This window comes from Pantherophis guttatus, chromosome 11 (assembly GCF_059756535.1).
Source record: "Pantherophis guttatus breed Tessera chromosome 11, ASM5975653v1, whole genome shotgun sequence".
NCBI lineage: Eukaryota > Metazoa > Chordata > Lepidosauria > Squamata > Colubridae > Pantherophis > Pantherophis guttatus.
This window is the reverse complement of record NC_142073.1, coordinates 5,017,603-5,035,581: the sequence shown is the minus strand read 5'-3', so window position 1 is coordinate 5,035,581 and position 17,979 is coordinate 5,017,603. Positions and strand designations below refer to the sequence as shown.

Genomic DNA, 17,979 nt, shown 5'->3' with positions numbered 1-17,979 from the left:
TTCTGACAGGAGCCAGGTCCTTTAAAAATTGTCCCAAAGGCATCTGTTTATTCTGCAAGAGGGGATCACAGATCCACGTGCTGAAACAGTGCAGAATAAAACAAGGTTAGTAATAAATTTCACACCATCCTAGACCTAACAACCTTTTGTCATTTATTGGCAGAGCAGGCTGTGAATTGCGTTAGGAATACAGCAGTGCAAAGATCACACTTCTATATGCATAGCTACCTGGTGGTAAATTCCATTAATCTCAGTGGGACTTATTTTTTTAGTAAACAGAAACTTGGGTTGTATGTCTGCAATCTTTGGCAAAAAAAGAAAAATCTGGATGCTTGATAGAAAAAGAGAGTTGGAAGGGACCTTGGAGGTCTTCTAGTCCAACCCCCTGCTCAAGCAGGAGATCCTATACCATTTCAGACAAATGGTTGTCCAATCTCTTTTTTAAAATCCCCCAGTGTTAGAGCACCCACCCAATTCATTCCACTGATTAATTGTTCTCACTGTTAATTGTTCAACCTCGCTCAGCTCCACTGAAGCAAAAACATCAGTTGGACAAAACTTAAGAATTTCGGCAGAGAGAGAGAAAAAAAACCATTGGTGCTTCTGAGTCCTAAATTAATTTCTGTGAAAACAAAGCTTAATTTAATTAGTGTTTATTTTCACGTAATTGGGATGTTAGAATGGAAAAGCGAATGTCTTAATTAGCACGTCTACTTGGAAGTTGAGTTCCCAGGTAAATATGTATTATGCTGTAGGCCTGGTTATTGTCTGAATTAATTGCCTATAATTTCGTTCAGGTGTGTAAAACCCGCAGTGCTGAGTTTCAGAAGATTCACAGGTTACATAGGGAGAGGTAGTCCTGATTTGCTTCCTGGCATTCACACAGCTATCCTAAAACAATCATCTTACAAAAAGAATTGAATAATAATAATAACAACAACTTTATTGTCATTGTACGTGTATACACAGTATACCCATACAACGAAATTCACTTACCACCCAAAGACCAGGCCCAACACACATATCAATCCCCAAACACCCCACTCACCCACCACAAATTCCCCACCCCCAAACCACCCAAACATCCACACAACAGACCAAGTAATGCTGTCCAACAGCTCACTGATGGTGGCCCTTTAGTTCATTGTTGAGTGCAATTATAGCTCTGGGATAAAAACTATTCAGAAAATGTGTGGTCCGAGTTTTAATTTTTCTGTATCTTCTGCCAGAAGGCACAGTCCAAAAAGATGGTAAGCAGGATGGGAAGAGTCTCTGAGAATGTTGTGCAACTTCGTCCAACAGCGAGATTCAAATAGGTTGTCCAGGGCTGGTAGCTGGAGCCCGATGATATTCTGGGCAGTTTTTATAGAATGTAGATCCCAGCAAATTGCACCAGAAATAATTCAAGGTCAGCTCTCTTAGATCAGGTAGAAAGCGTGAATCTCTTCTATGAATGTGACGGACAAATGATTTTCCCCAAAAATCCTTGCACTTCTGACACCCTCTCCTTCAACTACGATGTCCAGGGTCCCCCCCCCTTCCCCTCCAGAAATGCAGCATTTGATACAGGGAACTGAACAGGTCTAATAGTTTGGCCTTCTGCTGAAAGCTCCATTTATTTCCAAGCTGTATTTTGTTTTTGTTTTTTTTTTCTCTCCAGAGCTGACCTTTTCATCTGGCTAGCCAGGATGCATCTGTATTTGTTTTCGGATCCCTAATGCAAAACGTAAGATAAACGAAGCAATACGAAGATAAAAATCATTAAACTCTCGGGCAAAGCTTTTTGTTTATTTTTCAAAATTTGAGGAATTACATTGTGGGAAATTATATTCATTATAATAAATTAAACTAGGCAATAACATACGTTTTGGAGAAAAATTTTGGAGGACCCAATTTCCAAGTAAGTATGCAACTCTCACCTCACACCCGTATTCATACAATACAGGTAGTCCTCAACTTATGACCATTTATTTAATGATCCTTTGAAATTGTGACACTGATGAAAGATTTCTACTGGTCCTCACATTTATCTATGGACGTGGCTTGGTGGGCGTGGCACAGGAAGGATACTGCAAAATCCCCATTCCCTCCCCACTCTGGGGCCAGCCAGAGGTGATATTTGCCGGTTTTCCAAACTACTCAAAATTTCCGCTACCGGTTCTCCAGAACCTGCTGGATAGCACCCCTGGGATTACCTATAAACACTTAAAGCAATGCCACCGCTCCCTTCTGGTCCATTGAGATTGTTGTCAGCCATTCAGTCATGTCCAACCCTTGGCCACTCTATGGATCACCACTCTCCATGCCCCTCGGTCTCCCAGTGGCTGCTTCAGATTTGCCATGGTCATCCTGATGTCACCCTTTATAGTGTCCAGCCTACAGGCACTAGGGCAGCCCCTTCTGGTCCATTACTTACCTCTGGAATGAGCTACCCCCAGGGATACGACTAATCCCGGACCTCCGGACCTTCCGCCGGGCCCTGAAGACTTTTTTATTTCAGCAAGCCGGGCTGGGTTAAAAATTTTTAATTGGGTGAATTTTATGGGTAAGGGGTTTTAAATTGGAGAAGCCAAAGATAATTTAATTTTGTTTTAATGCATTTTAATATTTGCATTGTGTGTTTTTAATTCTGGCTGTTCACCGCCCCGAGTCCTTCGGGAGAGGGGGTGGTATAAACATTTAATAAATAAATAAATAAATAAATAAATAAATAAATAAATAAATAAATAAATAAATAAATAACTTGTTGATTATTCGGCCTTGACAACTGGAATTGCATCGTAGTATCCATCATTTGTCCATCATGGCTTATAAACTAAGCAAGTTGGAACAGAAAGTCGAATATACCCAAATGAAGAATTAAAGCAGGAATATAACTTCAAGATCATAAAAACAGGAGGGGCTGCCAAAAGTGCAAAAAAAAAAAAAAAGCCCCCCAAAGTGGAAAAATCCGGACGGCGGCAGCAAAGCAGGCATCCCACCTCCCTTCGCTCTGCCTCTTCTACCTGCCACGCCCCCCCCCACCCTGGACTCCAACTCCCAGACTCCATAGCGCGCCTCGCTGCGAATCCTGGGAGTTGAAGTCCAACTCCCTCCTCAAGCCTCCTCGCTCAGCCACTCAGTAGCTTCCCGCCTCCTCCTCTTCCCCCTCCCCTAGTCGGCGCGGACTTCCTCTTTCCGACCAATCCTCGAGCGGCTAACAAATATGCAAATACAACACCCTTACCCGTCCTCACAAGAAAGCAGGGCAGAAAGCCTCGAGACGGGTCCCCGCCCCTTTCGCCTGCCGAAGGGAAAAAAAAAAGCATGTGTGCCTTGCGCGGATTGGCCGGCGCGGCCGTTGAAGCCTCCTCCTCCTCTCCCCTCCCCACCCTCGCGGCCCGCGTGCTGGGGAGCTGGCCGCGCAGGCGCAGTCCGAGGGGGGCGGCAGGGAAAAGGAGGGGAGGGGAGGGGAAGGAGGCCCTGCTGGCAGCCGCCAGAGCAGGCCGCGGCAGGACGGGTGGGCGGGGCCGGGCCGGGGCCACGCCGCGCCCACCCCGGAGGCTCCGCCCCCTTCCCCTCAGCCGCCGCCACCACCGCCACCGCCGCGCCACCTCCTGCCTCGGGCAGGGCCTCCGCCAGCCGCCGCGCTGCCCTCGCCCGCCGGTAAGCCAGGGGAGAGCCGGGTGGGCGGGAGAGCGAGGGAAGGGAGATCAAAAACGGGCGGCCGGGCTTCCCTCAGGCGAAAGGGGAGTGGCCGCCGCCGCCGCGCGCTTCTCCCTCACGAGCTGTCAAGGCGCCCTGAGGCGGGGGGGGGGTCTTTCCCCCCTCCCCCCTCCCCCCTCCCCCCTCCCCACATCCTCTCTTCGCCCTCAGGAGGACGAGCAGCACCAGCCGCCGCCGCCGCCGGGGTCACGCCTCCGCCGCCCCTCCTCAGCCGGGATGCCCTGCCCGGGCTTCCCCTTTCGGGGGGGAAAAAAAGAGGGCAGGTGGGTGGGCCTCCGTTACCTCAGGGAAGCCTTCCTCTTCTTCTTCTTCCTCCTCCTCCTCCTCCTCTCCCGTCTGAGGGAGGTGGTCGCCCTCCGCCGCTGCCCTCCCCTCCCCCACACCGCGCCCACGTGGGAGAGCGGCAGGGCGGCCGCCCGCGCGACTGACACGCGCGCACGCGCACGCGCGCTTCCCTGGCTAGGGTGTGTGTGTGTGTGGGGGGCTCCTCTCTCTTTCTCTCTCTCTCTTTCTAACCCCCCCCCCACCTTTCCCACCTCCCCCTCCCCCCCCTCCCCGAGGCTCTGACTTCTTGTCCAGGAGGCCGACACAAGCGATGCCAGCCGGCAGAAAGGGGGAGGGGGCGGAAAGAAGGGTGGGTAGGTGGGTGGGTAGAAGGATAGGGTTGTTGCTGGCTTTTTCTTTTTCTTTTCCTCCCCCCCCCCAGAGTTTGGGTCTCCTTTTCTATTCCAACCCCCACCATCATGTTCCCCAACTTTCTCAGATCTGGGGGTTTCCCTAAAAGGAAGGGTGTTCCGGGCTGGTCCTTGGCTAGGTTGCTGGCCATCAAGGGGGAGAGGGGGAAGGGGGGCTTGGGGAGGGGGATGCCACCAAACAGGGTCAGAGGAGTTCCATGTTGGGCGTTGGGGTGGGTGGGTGGGGATGGTGGAAGTTGGCTTCCTTGTCTCTCTCAACCCACGATTAGTTGTTCTTGCTCCCCGAAGGTGCGTTTTTTTTCTCTCTCTCTCTCTCTCTGCAGCCCCATAGCTGGAGAGTTGGAAGGGTTTTTCCTCCAAAACGTGGGCGGGAGCCCTAGCTGTAACTAACCCACGGCTGCAAAAAAAAAAAAAAAATTAAAATTAAAAATAGGTGCGTTTGGGGCTCCTGGGCGTAGGGCCGGAGGCGAAAAGCAAATGGTTCCAAGGGAAAGAAGCATGTTGGGGTCCCGTGGGAAGAATCTGTACGAGGCAGGTATACTGCGCAGTGGCTTCGTGCCCTACTTGTTGCTGCTTGGTGATCGTGACTTCTTCACCGTAGATCCAGGGTCATGTGCCCAGAAGAGGACTTGATCCAGCAGATGCTTGATTTTGGAATGAGCATCACTTCTGTATTCCTCATATCATGACTTGTAGCCATGCAGCCAAATACTGTAGAGTCTTGAAATGATGTTTGGGAGTTGGGGGGTGGGGGTCACTTCAGCCAATGCAGAATATCGCATCCTGCTCTACGATGAAGATTTGTGCTGGTCTAAGGAAAGAGAGAAGTTACAGTCAAAGGCATGGTTGTGCCAAGCAGGCATGTAGAGCTTCATTTAAAGCAGTGCCACTTCTGAAGAGGCACTGTAAGGTCCACCAGTTCTTTTCCACCCAGGCCAATAGGATCAGGAGAAACGGCTGATTCCCCCCAATATGTGCTCAATATTTTAAGGTGGAAGTGGAGAAGGTCTCTACATGAAATAGCAGAGATAGTGGCACTGCAATGGATGGAGTTACCCTGATGGCTGAAAGGAGAAAAGATTCTGTTGCTCGCTAAGAAGTTTGTGAAAAGTCTTAGTGCTGGGTTGAATACCAAATAAGAGTTGAAATGATCACAAACCATATTTGAACTAAACTCAGATCAAATCGGAAGTAATTCCTCAGCAGAATGGAAGGCAGCAGATGTGTGTGGTCTGCAGTCTTTGAAACTCAGAATATGATCTTGGGGGGGGGACTTTGTTCTGTAAATGGTAGAATATTTGACGCTATAATAGTTTGCTCAAGTTTATTATTTATTTTTAAATCAAATTGTCCTACTGCATTTTTCTTCTTCCTCTGTTGCACTGACATCCTGCCTTTCCTCAGATGGGTCGTGGTGTCTTATATGTAGATCTTCCTTAATTTTATCCCTGCAGAAGCAACCCTATGAGGGATGTTGGATGAGAGATTATGACTGGCCCCAAATCACCAATGAATCAAGGAGGACTTGATCCTGGGGTTCCCCAGTCTAAGTTCAGCACCTTTATCATTATAGTAGGATAGCTTTTTTCTTTATTGGGACTTGTTCCCCATTTCTCTATCGTTTTTTAGGACAGATAGAAAAAGCCAGCAGTTAATGGAATCCAGATGTGAGTGCAACAAATTGATTCAGTGAATTATCTAAACAGAGGACAAAGGCAAATGTTGAGGGGGAAAAAAGAGTCATAGCATACATAAGGCTTGCAAGTTGGTGCTGTATCTTGCTTTTCAGAAATCAAGGGAAAATTAAGGTTTTTTTCATAATAAGTGTTTAATATAGTTAAGCAAAAATAAGAGACTGAGGAGGTTTATTTATTGTCCAGTTTGTTAGAGAAATATCGAAGAAATGAACAGTTGAATATAGTTTCATAAAGGTTGGGTGGTACACAGAAAAAAATGAGAGGCTATGCTTCAGCTTGCAGAAGATGTATCAAAGTGAACCAGTTGGAATAATGTAGGACTTCATGCTGTCATCCCTCAATGTGTAATTTTTTTAACATAGTGGTAATGATAACGGTGGCTGATAAATGTATTAAAAAATATAAAATCTGAAAGTTGTTCAAGAACATTATATGGAAATAGGTTTCATATGATTCATATTTTCAATGTATATTCACTGAAAGTGACAATGTACTTCATGTATATCGCCATTTTACAGTTGTTTGTGTATCACTGTGCACTGTTCAGGTCTTAAGTAAATTAATCTACAGTTGTTTTGAAGTATTGCTTTTACAGAACTCTGTTAATTTTATATGTTTGCTAAGACGTCTGCTCATTTTGTGGCCTTAATATTTTGTCTGATGCAACCTTTTATGCTTCATAATTTTAGCTTATATGGAAGAGTTGGAGACTTTGGCTACATATCCGCTTACTTTAAGTGGGAGATGATTCCTTTAAATATGATTATTTCAAGTACGAACAATAATCTCTTCTAATTACTGTACCTTTTAAAGCTATCTAGTGATGGCTGTGGCCACACCATCAGTAGACCAGAGACTGCAGAGCCAAAGGAATGGCTGTAAACCAAAGGTTGCTCTGGAAGGCTGCAGCACTATTACACTACAGGAAGAGAAAACCTATCTAGTCTTGTGCATCACTAAATAAGGGGGGGAGAGGGGGGAGGCTGCTGGTTTATGTGTGTACATATCAGTTTCATATTAAATTACTTCTTCCTTGCAAATTGTCATATACAGTTAAAAGGCTGGTCCTTTTCTAAATCACAGTGTTCTGTAAGTTGTAAAAGTTAAAAGATCTCAGGGAAATAGAGCAGAAGTGATCTTTTTTTCATACTTTATTTGCATAAGTTTCTGTAAAGAAAACTTCTCAAAGAATTGCTTTATTTCTGTCTCTGGTTGCTTCTTGACTGGTTAGAGTCAATCACTCAAATTAGCAGTCAGATAAAATGTCTGTTACATTTCAACAGATTATTCAGCCTATCAAGGCCTGCTAACTTTGTAAGTAAAATACATAGTTTAACATCTCTTCTGGTTTTTCATTTTATCAACACATAGTAATCCAGTGTAGGCAGAACCACTGTTTTAAAGTCAAAAGTTGCATGGATTTGGTTTAGTTCCTATTAATATAGGACTCTGGCTATTTCATTAATAGATGCAAATTAGTTTGCAGTAGGTAAAAAAGGTCAAAGCCCTCTTAAAATTCATTACCGCTTGCCATCATAGCCTTAGTGAATTCTCATTTTGATTGATCACTGTGTTGTGACGTAGTTAGCATATTTACCATGTCATTAAATAATATAATACAAACATTCAAGCTCAAAATTTATCCATTTTGAGTTTGAAGTAATCTGTTCCAAGTTCAAAAAGTTTGAAACAGCTGTTCCATTCTTGCCAAGTGTTCCTACTCTGTCCTGTCCCTACTGGACATGTTTTAAACTTGAAATGGTTGCGTTTCCATTTCAAAACTCTTGTTTTATAATTCTTTTGGAATGATTGAAACACTTCCAATTAGATCAGGACAACCTGTTTTGAAGTTCAGATATGTTGCATGTCCTTACTAAGTTTGCCTATTAGACTAACTTATTTTCTGCACTTCCAGCATCTGGGTATATTATAAAATATAATACTTGTACTGTAAGCAGTGTGACTGCCCTATTGAGTTTGTGATGTTTTATAACAAGTAATATGTATCTTCTTATCAATATTTCTTCATCATGGTTGCTTTCACTGTAATCTAACCACATTCTTCTAAGCATTGCTGATTCTTCTCTTACTTTCAGTATGAATGTAATATACTAGATACTACATTCTATTTCATTTCAGAAATATTTCCTTACCTAAACAATATTTCCTTACCTAAACAAACAGAACAGAATTACCTGGACAGGCAAAAAGACAGTGGGAGTAACCCACTGCCAGCTTCACCATTAATTTTCTAATGGGAAACTGGCAGAGAGAGTTTGAAATGATAATCTCCTGACCATGGATGAGCACACAGTGGCACTAAATAGGTCCCAACTTTGTCAAAATTTAATCCCATGGGAATAATGGAGCCTGGATTCTGGGCGCATTCTTTCAGCTGGCCCATTTGAGGCAGGTTGATTGAAAAATTGTTGACCAATAAATGGCCTGTTTTGCCCACATGAAGTTGCAAAACAGACAAACAGGAGAATTTTTGAGTAGTATATACCGGTAGATCTTGGTAACAATTTGTATTCTTATCCTCTATGAGTTAGTCCTAATTTCTCTTCAGTCCTGTCTAATAGATTGTCATTTTTATATCTTGAATGAATAATTTTTATCTTGTAAGCATGTTGAATGACGACTTAGTTGTTGTTTTCTGTTTCAAATCTCCCATTATAATGTGTTCCATAATAGAGTCTATAGTGTCTACTGTAGTGAAAAATGTTATGATTTTAACTTCTTTTGAGTTTAATAGTAAATGATATATCTATGATATGCTTTTCGCATGCCTTGTAATGTCTTACAGGTGTGACTTTATTTACTACAGCACTACTACTGGTAGTAGAAACTTTATTGATTTAGTCATTTGACCATATCAAGAGTATAAAACTATTGCAAGCTAATGCAAACACAACAATAGAACATTTACTTACAGTATTCACATACTGCAGATTCCATAAGGACTCCTTGGTTTATCAGTGTCGTTTAACTCACGTAAAGCTGACTCTGTGGCAGTTCTGCCTTACTAACGCTTTGTTGTTTTCCTCACCTTCTCAGTTCTGCTGTCCCAGTAATATTGCTAGAAGAAAGGTTTTTTTCAATCAACACCGGTGTGTCAGTGCAACCTGCAAAAGGGAATCAGTTTGTGCACCAAATGGTAAGAGGTTTTGGTTTTTTTTCTGTTCTGCTCCAGAACCTACAGTATATGTGAAATGTCTGTTCTCCATGGATAATTGACCTAAATCCTACTGAGAGGACTTAGAACATTGAGATACTTTGACTATGTCAATAAGTGTCATATGTACAGATTATGTTTGACACAAAATGAAATAGGTTTGCTCTTTGTCTTCAAGCAATTAGCCAAATACTGCCTCCTCGGAGGGATAGAGTTTATCAGTAAGATGTTTATCAATGTTCACCTTTGACAAAGAAAGCACTTGAGATATCTCAAACCATGGTACACAAATTCTATTTATGATCCCCTCCAGCTGCAAAACTTAGTTTTGATAGAGGCCTTATTCTGGGACAATTCTGAAAATTGTCTCTGAGGGCATCAGAAACAAATAAATCCCTGCTGTACCAAAACAGATTAATCTCCTAAGTATATTTATTAAGATCCACATAATCTATTAATTATCTAATTAATAGGTTATTTCATTACTTGTCAAAATATTAATAAGGTTTATTAAGGTTAAGATCAAAGCATGACATGTGCTATTGGCTCTCAAAAAATGGGAACAGAGTGGGATTTTCCAAAGTTCCTTCTCCATAATTCTTGTATACCCCAAGAACCTGCTCTTGAGGGGCTAGGGATTTGGAACAGCAGAGGTGTGAAGCAAGGGAGTAAAAATCCACAGAATTTTGGGTGGGAGGTACCTTCATGAGCCCAAACACTTCCTGATTTAAGCTGTTGGGTGCCCAATTAAGTCATGAAAAGTTTTGCTGGAAAAGATTGATCTAGTGCAGTGTTTCCCAATCTCAGCCACTTTAAGATGTGTGGACTTCAACTCCCAGAATGCCCCAGCCATCCAAGCTGGCTGAGGCATTCTGGGAGTTGACAGCTCTTGCATCTTAAAGTGGCTGAGGTTGAGAAACATTGATCTAGTGGATACACCTTGAGTAGATACCAGCACTGCCTATGCTATTGCTTAGAGATTCCTTCCCATTTCGCCCAGTTTCAATACTGGTTTGTGGTGTAGTATTAGATCATAAGGAGTTTAGCATTAATCAATGGATGCTTTTTGACCAGAATTTACAAACTACAGTAGCTCCATAGCCTGGCCTTAAAGCTAGAGTGAGAGTTTAATCAAACAACTCTAATTGGGAGCTCTAAATCTCCAAAACATTCTTGATCTTGATGTTTCTGTGTTAAAAGTTAAATTGTGTCTTAAATCGTTTATTGGGCCATGGTGTTAGATAGTTTTGCTGGAAGCAATATTTGCTTTGTTTAATTAAAATGTGCTTTAATTAAGAACTACTTAAAATTGGTAGTACTGGGACATGCACGCTTAATGAGATTAAAGTAATAGCTTTTCCACCAGTGCTATATGATAAAACATGATACTAGAACTAATGTTTCAGAATTGTTTATATTTGCAGAACTGTGCAGTGCCTCAATGCCTTGCTGTCATGTCCAGAATTTGTATTTTCAGCCTAACAATTTTTATACCAGCAAATTTGCAGGACTCTAAGAAGATATCATACTAGAACTGAATTGTTTAAAACTATTATTTATCTTTCAGATCTGTAATGCTACCCAATTACATCAGGGACCAAATATTTCCCAGGACTAAGTAAAACTTTTGTAACAAAATGTGCTATGTATTAATGGGTAAGGATTTTTTTTTATTATTATGTATTAAATTCATGATTAAATTCTTCTTTTATTAAAAGTTTCTAAGAAGCTAAGCAATGTTATATTTTATGTAATTTTTACATTTATAAATACATATTTGGGGAAAGCTGTTGCAGTGACCAGAAGGGATAAAATCAAAAATGAGACCATCAGAGTGAAAAAATGGCAATAGAACCAATCTTAAGCTACATACAAAAACAGCAAATAGAATGGTTTGCTCACCTGGATAGGATGTCGTGGGATTCCATACCATAGGAGGCATATATAAAAAGAGGAGAAGGTCCAACAACACAAGGCAGACCCAGAAGAAGAGAGACAACATCAAAGACACACTGCAACAACGTCAAATAACAATGGTTGAGGCCACCAGAAGAGCAAGAACCAAAACATTGTATCTCCCTTGATACCCAAAGCGGAAAAAGAGAAAGTAAAGAAGAACATAAATACATATATTCACACATAAAAGTATATTTAGAAACACACCAGTAAGTAGATATCAGAAAGTGTTTACGATGGAATTTCAATTACAGAGTTAATATGTTTTACTATGAATGAATTCATATAACACACAAAGCCAAAACCAAATAATTATTATGGCTTAGTATTGTGTACGAATCTACTCTCCTTAAACTGAACATATATTTTCTAGTGAACGTATTTCAGTAAAATATAACATCACTGTGGAAAAGAAGGAACCGGGGCAAAATATTGAAATCAAGCATGATAAGGTAAAGCAATATGTTATTCAGTTGAATACCTTCCTTCAACCACACTGACATTTATTTTCCACGTCCCTAAGGAATATATTTTATCCCATCTGCAGCTACGTTTTTTGAGAATTTGGAGGAATTTAACTGAGCTTCTCTACTTTGATACCAATAAAAAGACATAAGCCTTAAAGTTCACAATTGCTTTGCCAAACCAAAAAAAAAAAAAAAAATGTTTTGTGGAACCAGATATTTTGGATTATGTTTACTTGTATAAAACTTGTATGCTGTCCAACTCTCAACAATTTTGGGCAGCTCACAACTTAGTACAAAAAGCTATTAGTATGCATTGTTTGGGAAATGTATCAAAAACCTGACTAAAACAAATTTAAGTAATGGGTTTAAAATACGTTTATTATACAAGGTCCTTTTTGTATTTAAATGTCACCTAATAGATATAATAATTAAAAATGTAATACATAGTAATTGAAAGATATTCCAAACCGTTTAACTGCTTTTCCCCCCTTTCTTACTTAGGATATTTAAAACACTTCAAGATCTTATTTCTACAAAAATGCTGGTGGATGTCAACATGGCTTAGATGAAGTGCTTCCCACTGAAAAAATATTTTGTGTGCTGCCGTGAGACTCGCTAACTCCATTTGTGGTAGTGGCAAAGTAGCACAACTGTATCAAGATGACCGACCCTATGATGGATTTTTTTGATGATGCCAATCTTTTTAGCGATACCTTGGAAGGCTTATCGGACGATGCCTTTGTACAAACAGGGCCTGTTTCTCTGGTTGATGAGTTGAACTTGGGTGCAGAGTTTGAGCCGTTGCAGATCGATTCTTTAAACCATGTGCAGGAGATACCAACTCCGCAAAAGATGAACGATTACGAACATCTCAACCAGTACGACTCTCTGAAACTTCAAGTCAGTCAGTCCTTCAGCAGCCCGGTCGAAAGCGTTTTATCCCCTCATTCCGACTTCAGTTGCTCTCCTGTCCATCCGCAAACTCAAACGAATGGGTTGTTTCCTGACGATGTAGCAGACGGGAGCCCGATGTGGGGCCATCAAACCTCGAGCAGCGTTTCTAACCAGAACGGATCTCCGTTCCATCAAGGACCCACGCCGTCTATGCAGCAAAACAAAAGCTTTGTAGCACACCACAGTTTTGCCTTATTTCAGGCCAGCGAACAGCATCATCCGTGTGCCTCGTTGCAGTTGCCGCCAAGCGTGAACGCAGGAGAGAACACTCGGAATCAGCCTGATGGTTTCATGGAGGTGAATGCGTCTATTTCCCATAGAACTAACGTTCCCCATCCCTCCCAAGCTGTTGACGTTTCCAAATCACAACCGTCTATCTCTATGCCATCTTTTTCCCAGAGTAGGAATAACTCGCCCCACTTTTGTGGCAATCAAGAAGGAAGCTACGATGGGCCTTCTCCTGCCATCACATCGTGCTCTATTAACACCCAGTTTTCTCCTCCTTTTCCCTACAATAGCAACCAGATCTCTCCTTCCAGTCTTCTTCAATCTTCCACAACTCTTTCTGTCAGCCAGCAAGCTCATCCTCTGCCTGACTTTTCGGGAAGTGATGCCTTCGCAACTCGAAGAGGGACCAAACAAGAAGATTCAGACAGCCTCCTCAATTCAAGTACATCACTGACTTCAAATAATTTCCACGTGTTGCATTCAACACAACCTCAGGGCACCTTCAGTAGTTCAAAGCTTTCCGCGGTGAACATGAATTTTTCTACCCCTCCTGGATCGGGTCCTCAGCTAAGCCACTTCAGTGACCCCATAGAGGGCAATGGTTTTTCGTCTTTGGATGAGAATTTGCTCCGTCAGGTGGAGTCTCAAAGTGCATCGTTTACAGAACTCGACCCAGAAGCCCTTCTCCAGGAAGATCTCCTTCCCCAGTTTGATGAAACTGCCTTTGTTCAGGAGGCCCCAAGTAATGATTTAGAGCATCAGCTGGAACAGCGCCTTGTCCCACAAACCAACCTTCTTCAGACTCAGTCTCAAAACTGCAACCATCCTTGGTATCCTCCTGGTTCTCAACTACATCAGCCAGAGCAGAAGAACGTCAGTGCTCAAGCCCAGGTAATTAACAGCACTGTTGCAGAGTGTCTATGGAGATTCTCAGTCATCCAGGTCATGGTTGTCCCAAAGGTGCTTTTTCCAAAGGCACCTTTGGAAAAAACTTCCTTTGTTGGCCTTGAAGACGTTTCACTTCTAATCCAAGAAGCTTTTTCAGTTCCGATTGAAAGATCCCAGGATCACTGAAGTGGCTGAGCTGAAAGTCAGAAATGAAGAAGAATCTTGGATAAGGAGCGAAACGTCTTCAACGACAACAAAGAAAGTCCAGTTGCCTTCGGAAAAAGCACCTTTGAGATTGTTGCAGGGCAGTATTGTGCCGTGACATAAAGTTTATTCTTTACTGTGCTATCTGCCAACACTAACTGGCAAGATGAGAACTAATTAGTAACTGTCGTGAAAGATATTTATGCCTGCGTAAATCTAGAGATTTGTTAAACAAGGTTTTAATTATCTGTGGTGGAATAAATACTAAACAGCATAAGAAATTTAAATGAATGTCCATTTCAGAAACTGCAGTTTTCTGCCATATTTCGCAAAAGACACCTAACACACATTTTTAAATTTGATCTATGTGACTTGACAGATTGTAATTACTATTTGTACTTTCAGTTTTGCCAACTGTTGAGCTTTGTGATGTAAACTGAAAGAAATAAAACAACAAATTGATATTATAATCAAATACATTAAAAGTTTTTAGATGCCTCCCAAGCAAATCTCTTTTAAAAATATTTTTGTTCAGGTATATGCTTTTTTTTTAATCTTGCTCATACAGCTTTTTAACCATAATATCAGCTAACACATAAACAGGTTGTACATATGGATGAATTGACTGAAATGCTGCCTTTCCAGTATTCCAGTTGACCTTGAATTTTTAGCCTACTTCGTTGATTTTCAGTCAGTTACTAGTACAATTTAATAAAATAAATAAATAAATACTCCCTTTAGTATCAATAGTTCATTTTTAGACAGGATATAATTCTGGGTAGTATAGTATTATGCAGATGGAATATTGTTTACACATTTTTACTTTGAAATGCCACAGGATATCTTGAGGACATGACTCTGAAGTCTTGTCCTAGACTAATGGCAATGCTTTGTCACTAAAAATCAGGGGTATGGTTTTTCTAGAAGTCTTAAATTATATAGCTTCCCTCTTCCTTGGATGGCCACTACAATTACAATTTTCTAATTATTTAATAACTGTTGACCAGGCATTAGAATCTGTATTGATTTCTTCTGAATATCAAATACGCAAAGCTAATGATTTAGTCAGTGTTATTGTCTTAATGCATGCAATTTTTAAAGACTTTAATAAAATATTAAGCAAACAATTCTTCTAGATAAAATCATATATGAATTTAGTAGAAATACAGTGGGGCAAAAAAGTATTTAGTCAGCCACCAATTGTGCAAGTTCTCCCACTTAAAAAGATGAGAGAGGCCTGTAATTGACATCATAGGTAGACCTCAACTATGAGAGACAAAATGAGAAAACAAATCCAGACAATCACATTGTCTGATTTGGAAAGAATTTATTTGCAAATTATGGTGGAAAATAAGTATTTGGTCACCTACAAACAAGCAAGATTTCTGGCTTTCACAGACCTGTAACTTCTTCTTTAAGAGGCTCCTCTGTCCTCCACTCATTACCTGTATTAATGGCACCTGTTTGAACTTGTTATCAGTATAGAAGACACCTGTCCACAACCTCAAACAGTCACACTCCAAACTCCACTATGGTGAAGACCAAAGAGCTGTCGAAGGACACCAGAAACAAAATTGTAGACCTGCACCAGGCTGGAAAGACTGAATCTGCAATAGGCAAGCAGCTTGGTGTGAAGAAATCAACTGTGGGAGCAATAATTAGAAAATGGAAGACATACAAGACCACTGATAATCTCCCTCAATCTGGGGCTCCACACAAGATCTCACCCCGTGGGGTCAAAATGATCACAAGAATGGTGAGCAAAAATCCCAGAACCACATGGGGGGACGTAGTGAATGACCTTCAGAGAGCTGGGACCAACGTACCAAAGGCTACCATCAGTAACACACTACCCCGCCAGAGACTCAGATCCTGCAGTGCTAGATGTGTCCCCCTGCTTAAGCCAGTACATGTCCGGGCCCGTCTGAAGTTTGCTAGAGAGCATTTGGATCATCCAGAAGAGGATTGGGAGAATGTCATATGGTCAGATGAAACCAAAGTAGAACTATTTGGTAGAAACACAACTCGTCGTGTTTGGAGGAGAGAGAATGCTGCGTTGCATCCAAAGAACACCACACCTACTGTGAAGCATGGGGGTGGCAACATCATTCTTCGGGGCTGTTTCTCTGCAAAGGGACCAGGATGACTGATCCGTGTACAGGAAAGAATGAATGGGGCCATGTATCGTGAGATTTTGAGCGCAAACCTCCTTCCATCAGCAAGGGCATTGAAGATGAAACGTGGCTGGGTCTTTCAGCATGACAATGATCCCAAACACACCACCCGGGCAACGAAGGAGTGGCTTCATAAGAAGCATTTCAAGGTCCTGGAGTGGCCTAGGCAGTCTCCAGATCTCAACCCCATAGAAAACCTTTGGAGGGAGTTGAAAGTCCGTGTTGCCCAGCGACAGCCCCAAAACATCACTGCTCTAGAGGAGATCTGCATGGAGGAATGGGCCAACATACCAGCAACAGTGTGTGCCAACCTTGTGAAGACCTACAGAAAACGTTTGACCTCTGTCGTTGCCAACAAAGGATATATAACAAAGTATTGAGATGAACTTTTGATATTGACCAAATACTTATTTTCCACCATAATTTGCAAATAAATTCTTTCCAAATCAGACAATGTGATTGTCTGGATTTGTTTTCTCATTTTGTCTCTCATAGTTGAGGTCTACCTATGATGTCAATTACAGGCCTCTCTCATCTTTTTAAGTGGGAGAACTTGCACAATTACTTTTTTGCCCCACTGTACTTAAATAATTTTTTTAATGCAAAAGAAGGATGCATAAGATGGCCTACAAATCACTAAGAATATATAGGATCCAGACTAGGTCAAACTTAGAGTAGGACTATTGAAATTAATGGGACTTAAGTTGTACAATGTGTGTTATTTTTTTTAGTACCAACTTGTTATTGTGAAGACATAGAGAGAAAGATCTAAGCTATCTAGGGGAGAGAGAAATAAATGTTCATAATTTGCATAATATTACTTTGCTCAAGAGTGAACAGATACCAGTTGACAAAGTCTCTTGATCTGTACAAGTTAGCCATTGCAGTATAAATGTATTGCAAAAAAAAAACATTGACATGGATTTTTATGAATATATTACTTTTGGAATCCTCAAGGCAGTGGTTCTCTCTGTCGCCAGTTATGCATTAGGAGAAAGTTTCCTTGTCCTGAACTGGCAGCCAGAATTGAAATATGAGCCTAGCTATTACTTGTCCTGCGCTGCAGAAGCTGCTTTGCACTGCCAGGAAACTCAGTAACTGAAAGCAGAGTCATTAACAGTAGTTTTCATGCTCTTGGCGTCCTCTGGTCCTCCTTAAAGCAAAGTATAAACAGGAAGTGGATTCCAGGAAGCAGTGGGAAAAGGGAGCGTAAGAAGTTGGAATTCGTGGTTCACGGCAGTATATCTAAAGAGTAATGCTGTGGGATCAAAGTCAGACTAAGCACAAGTCAAAGTTGCCTCTGAATTGAGATTTAACATGATTCTGTCGATGAATGATTTTCTGAAACAGGTACAGTGATCTAAAAAGCTCCTTTTATACAGTGATTATAAAAACATACATAAGATATGTGAACTCCAGATGTCCCATCCAACATGATAATTTTTGTGAATTCTGTTAGTTGAAATCCACGTTCCTAAAAAATGCCCAGGAAGTGATGAGAACAATCTCTAACAAACCTTGGACTCTTTCTTTCTCACCATTTTTTTCCTTTTCTTTCTCTAATGTGAAGTATTACTAATTTTTATTAATCGTAGTTTTAACTACCACAGAACTTTGAACTGTATTGAATCTTAAATTATTATTATATTGAAACAAGCCAACTGTAGAAACCATAGTATGAAATTGGCAAGTCTGAAACCATCCTTAAAATTGAATATAGTTTCCCATGTATAGAAGGAAGAACTTGTGCTCAATGAGCACTACGATATTTATTGTAGTATATTTCCATAATAACATTGTTTTATCATGAGCCCCACGAATTCAGTCATTTGTCCC

General features: G+C 41.4%; 1 protein-coding gene and 1 long non-coding RNA gene across 6 annotated transcripts in view; one reads left to right on the top strand and one right to left on the bottom strand.

Moving 5' to 3' along the window:
- Nucleotides 1–1,631: 1,631 nt before the first annotated feature.
- On the bottom strand, nt 1,632–4,121 carry LOC117670948 (uncharacterized). The gene is made up of 3 exons (XR_004592729.3): nt 3,988–4,121; nt 3,227–3,283; nt 1,632–1,714 (listed from the first exon to the last, which is right to left on the bottom strand). It is a non-coding gene; the product is annotated as an uncharacterized LOC117670948 (long non-coding RNA).
- CHD9 (chromodomain helicase DNA binding protein 9) overlaps nt 3,429–17,979 on the top strand; it is a 53,964-nt gene continuing 39,413 nt past the window's right edge. For 4 of the 5 annotated variants that reach the window (XM_087876967.1, XM_034426495.3, XM_087876969.1 and 1 more), the window contains exons 1-4: nt 3,429–3,645; nt 9,155–9,254; nt 10,840–10,928; nt 12,197–13,768. In XM_087876967.1, coding sequence (XP_087733093.1) covers nt 12,356–13,768 — 1,413 coding nt within the window. In that variant the 5' untranslated portion in view covers nt 3,429–3,645; nt 9,155–9,254; nt 10,840–10,928; nt 12,197–12,355. Of the gene's footprint in view, nt 3,646–3,723; nt 3,969–9,154; nt 9,255–10,839; nt 10,929–12,196; nt 13,769–17,979 lie in introns of those variants that run through there. The other variant, XM_034426496.3, reaches the window with a different exon arrangement.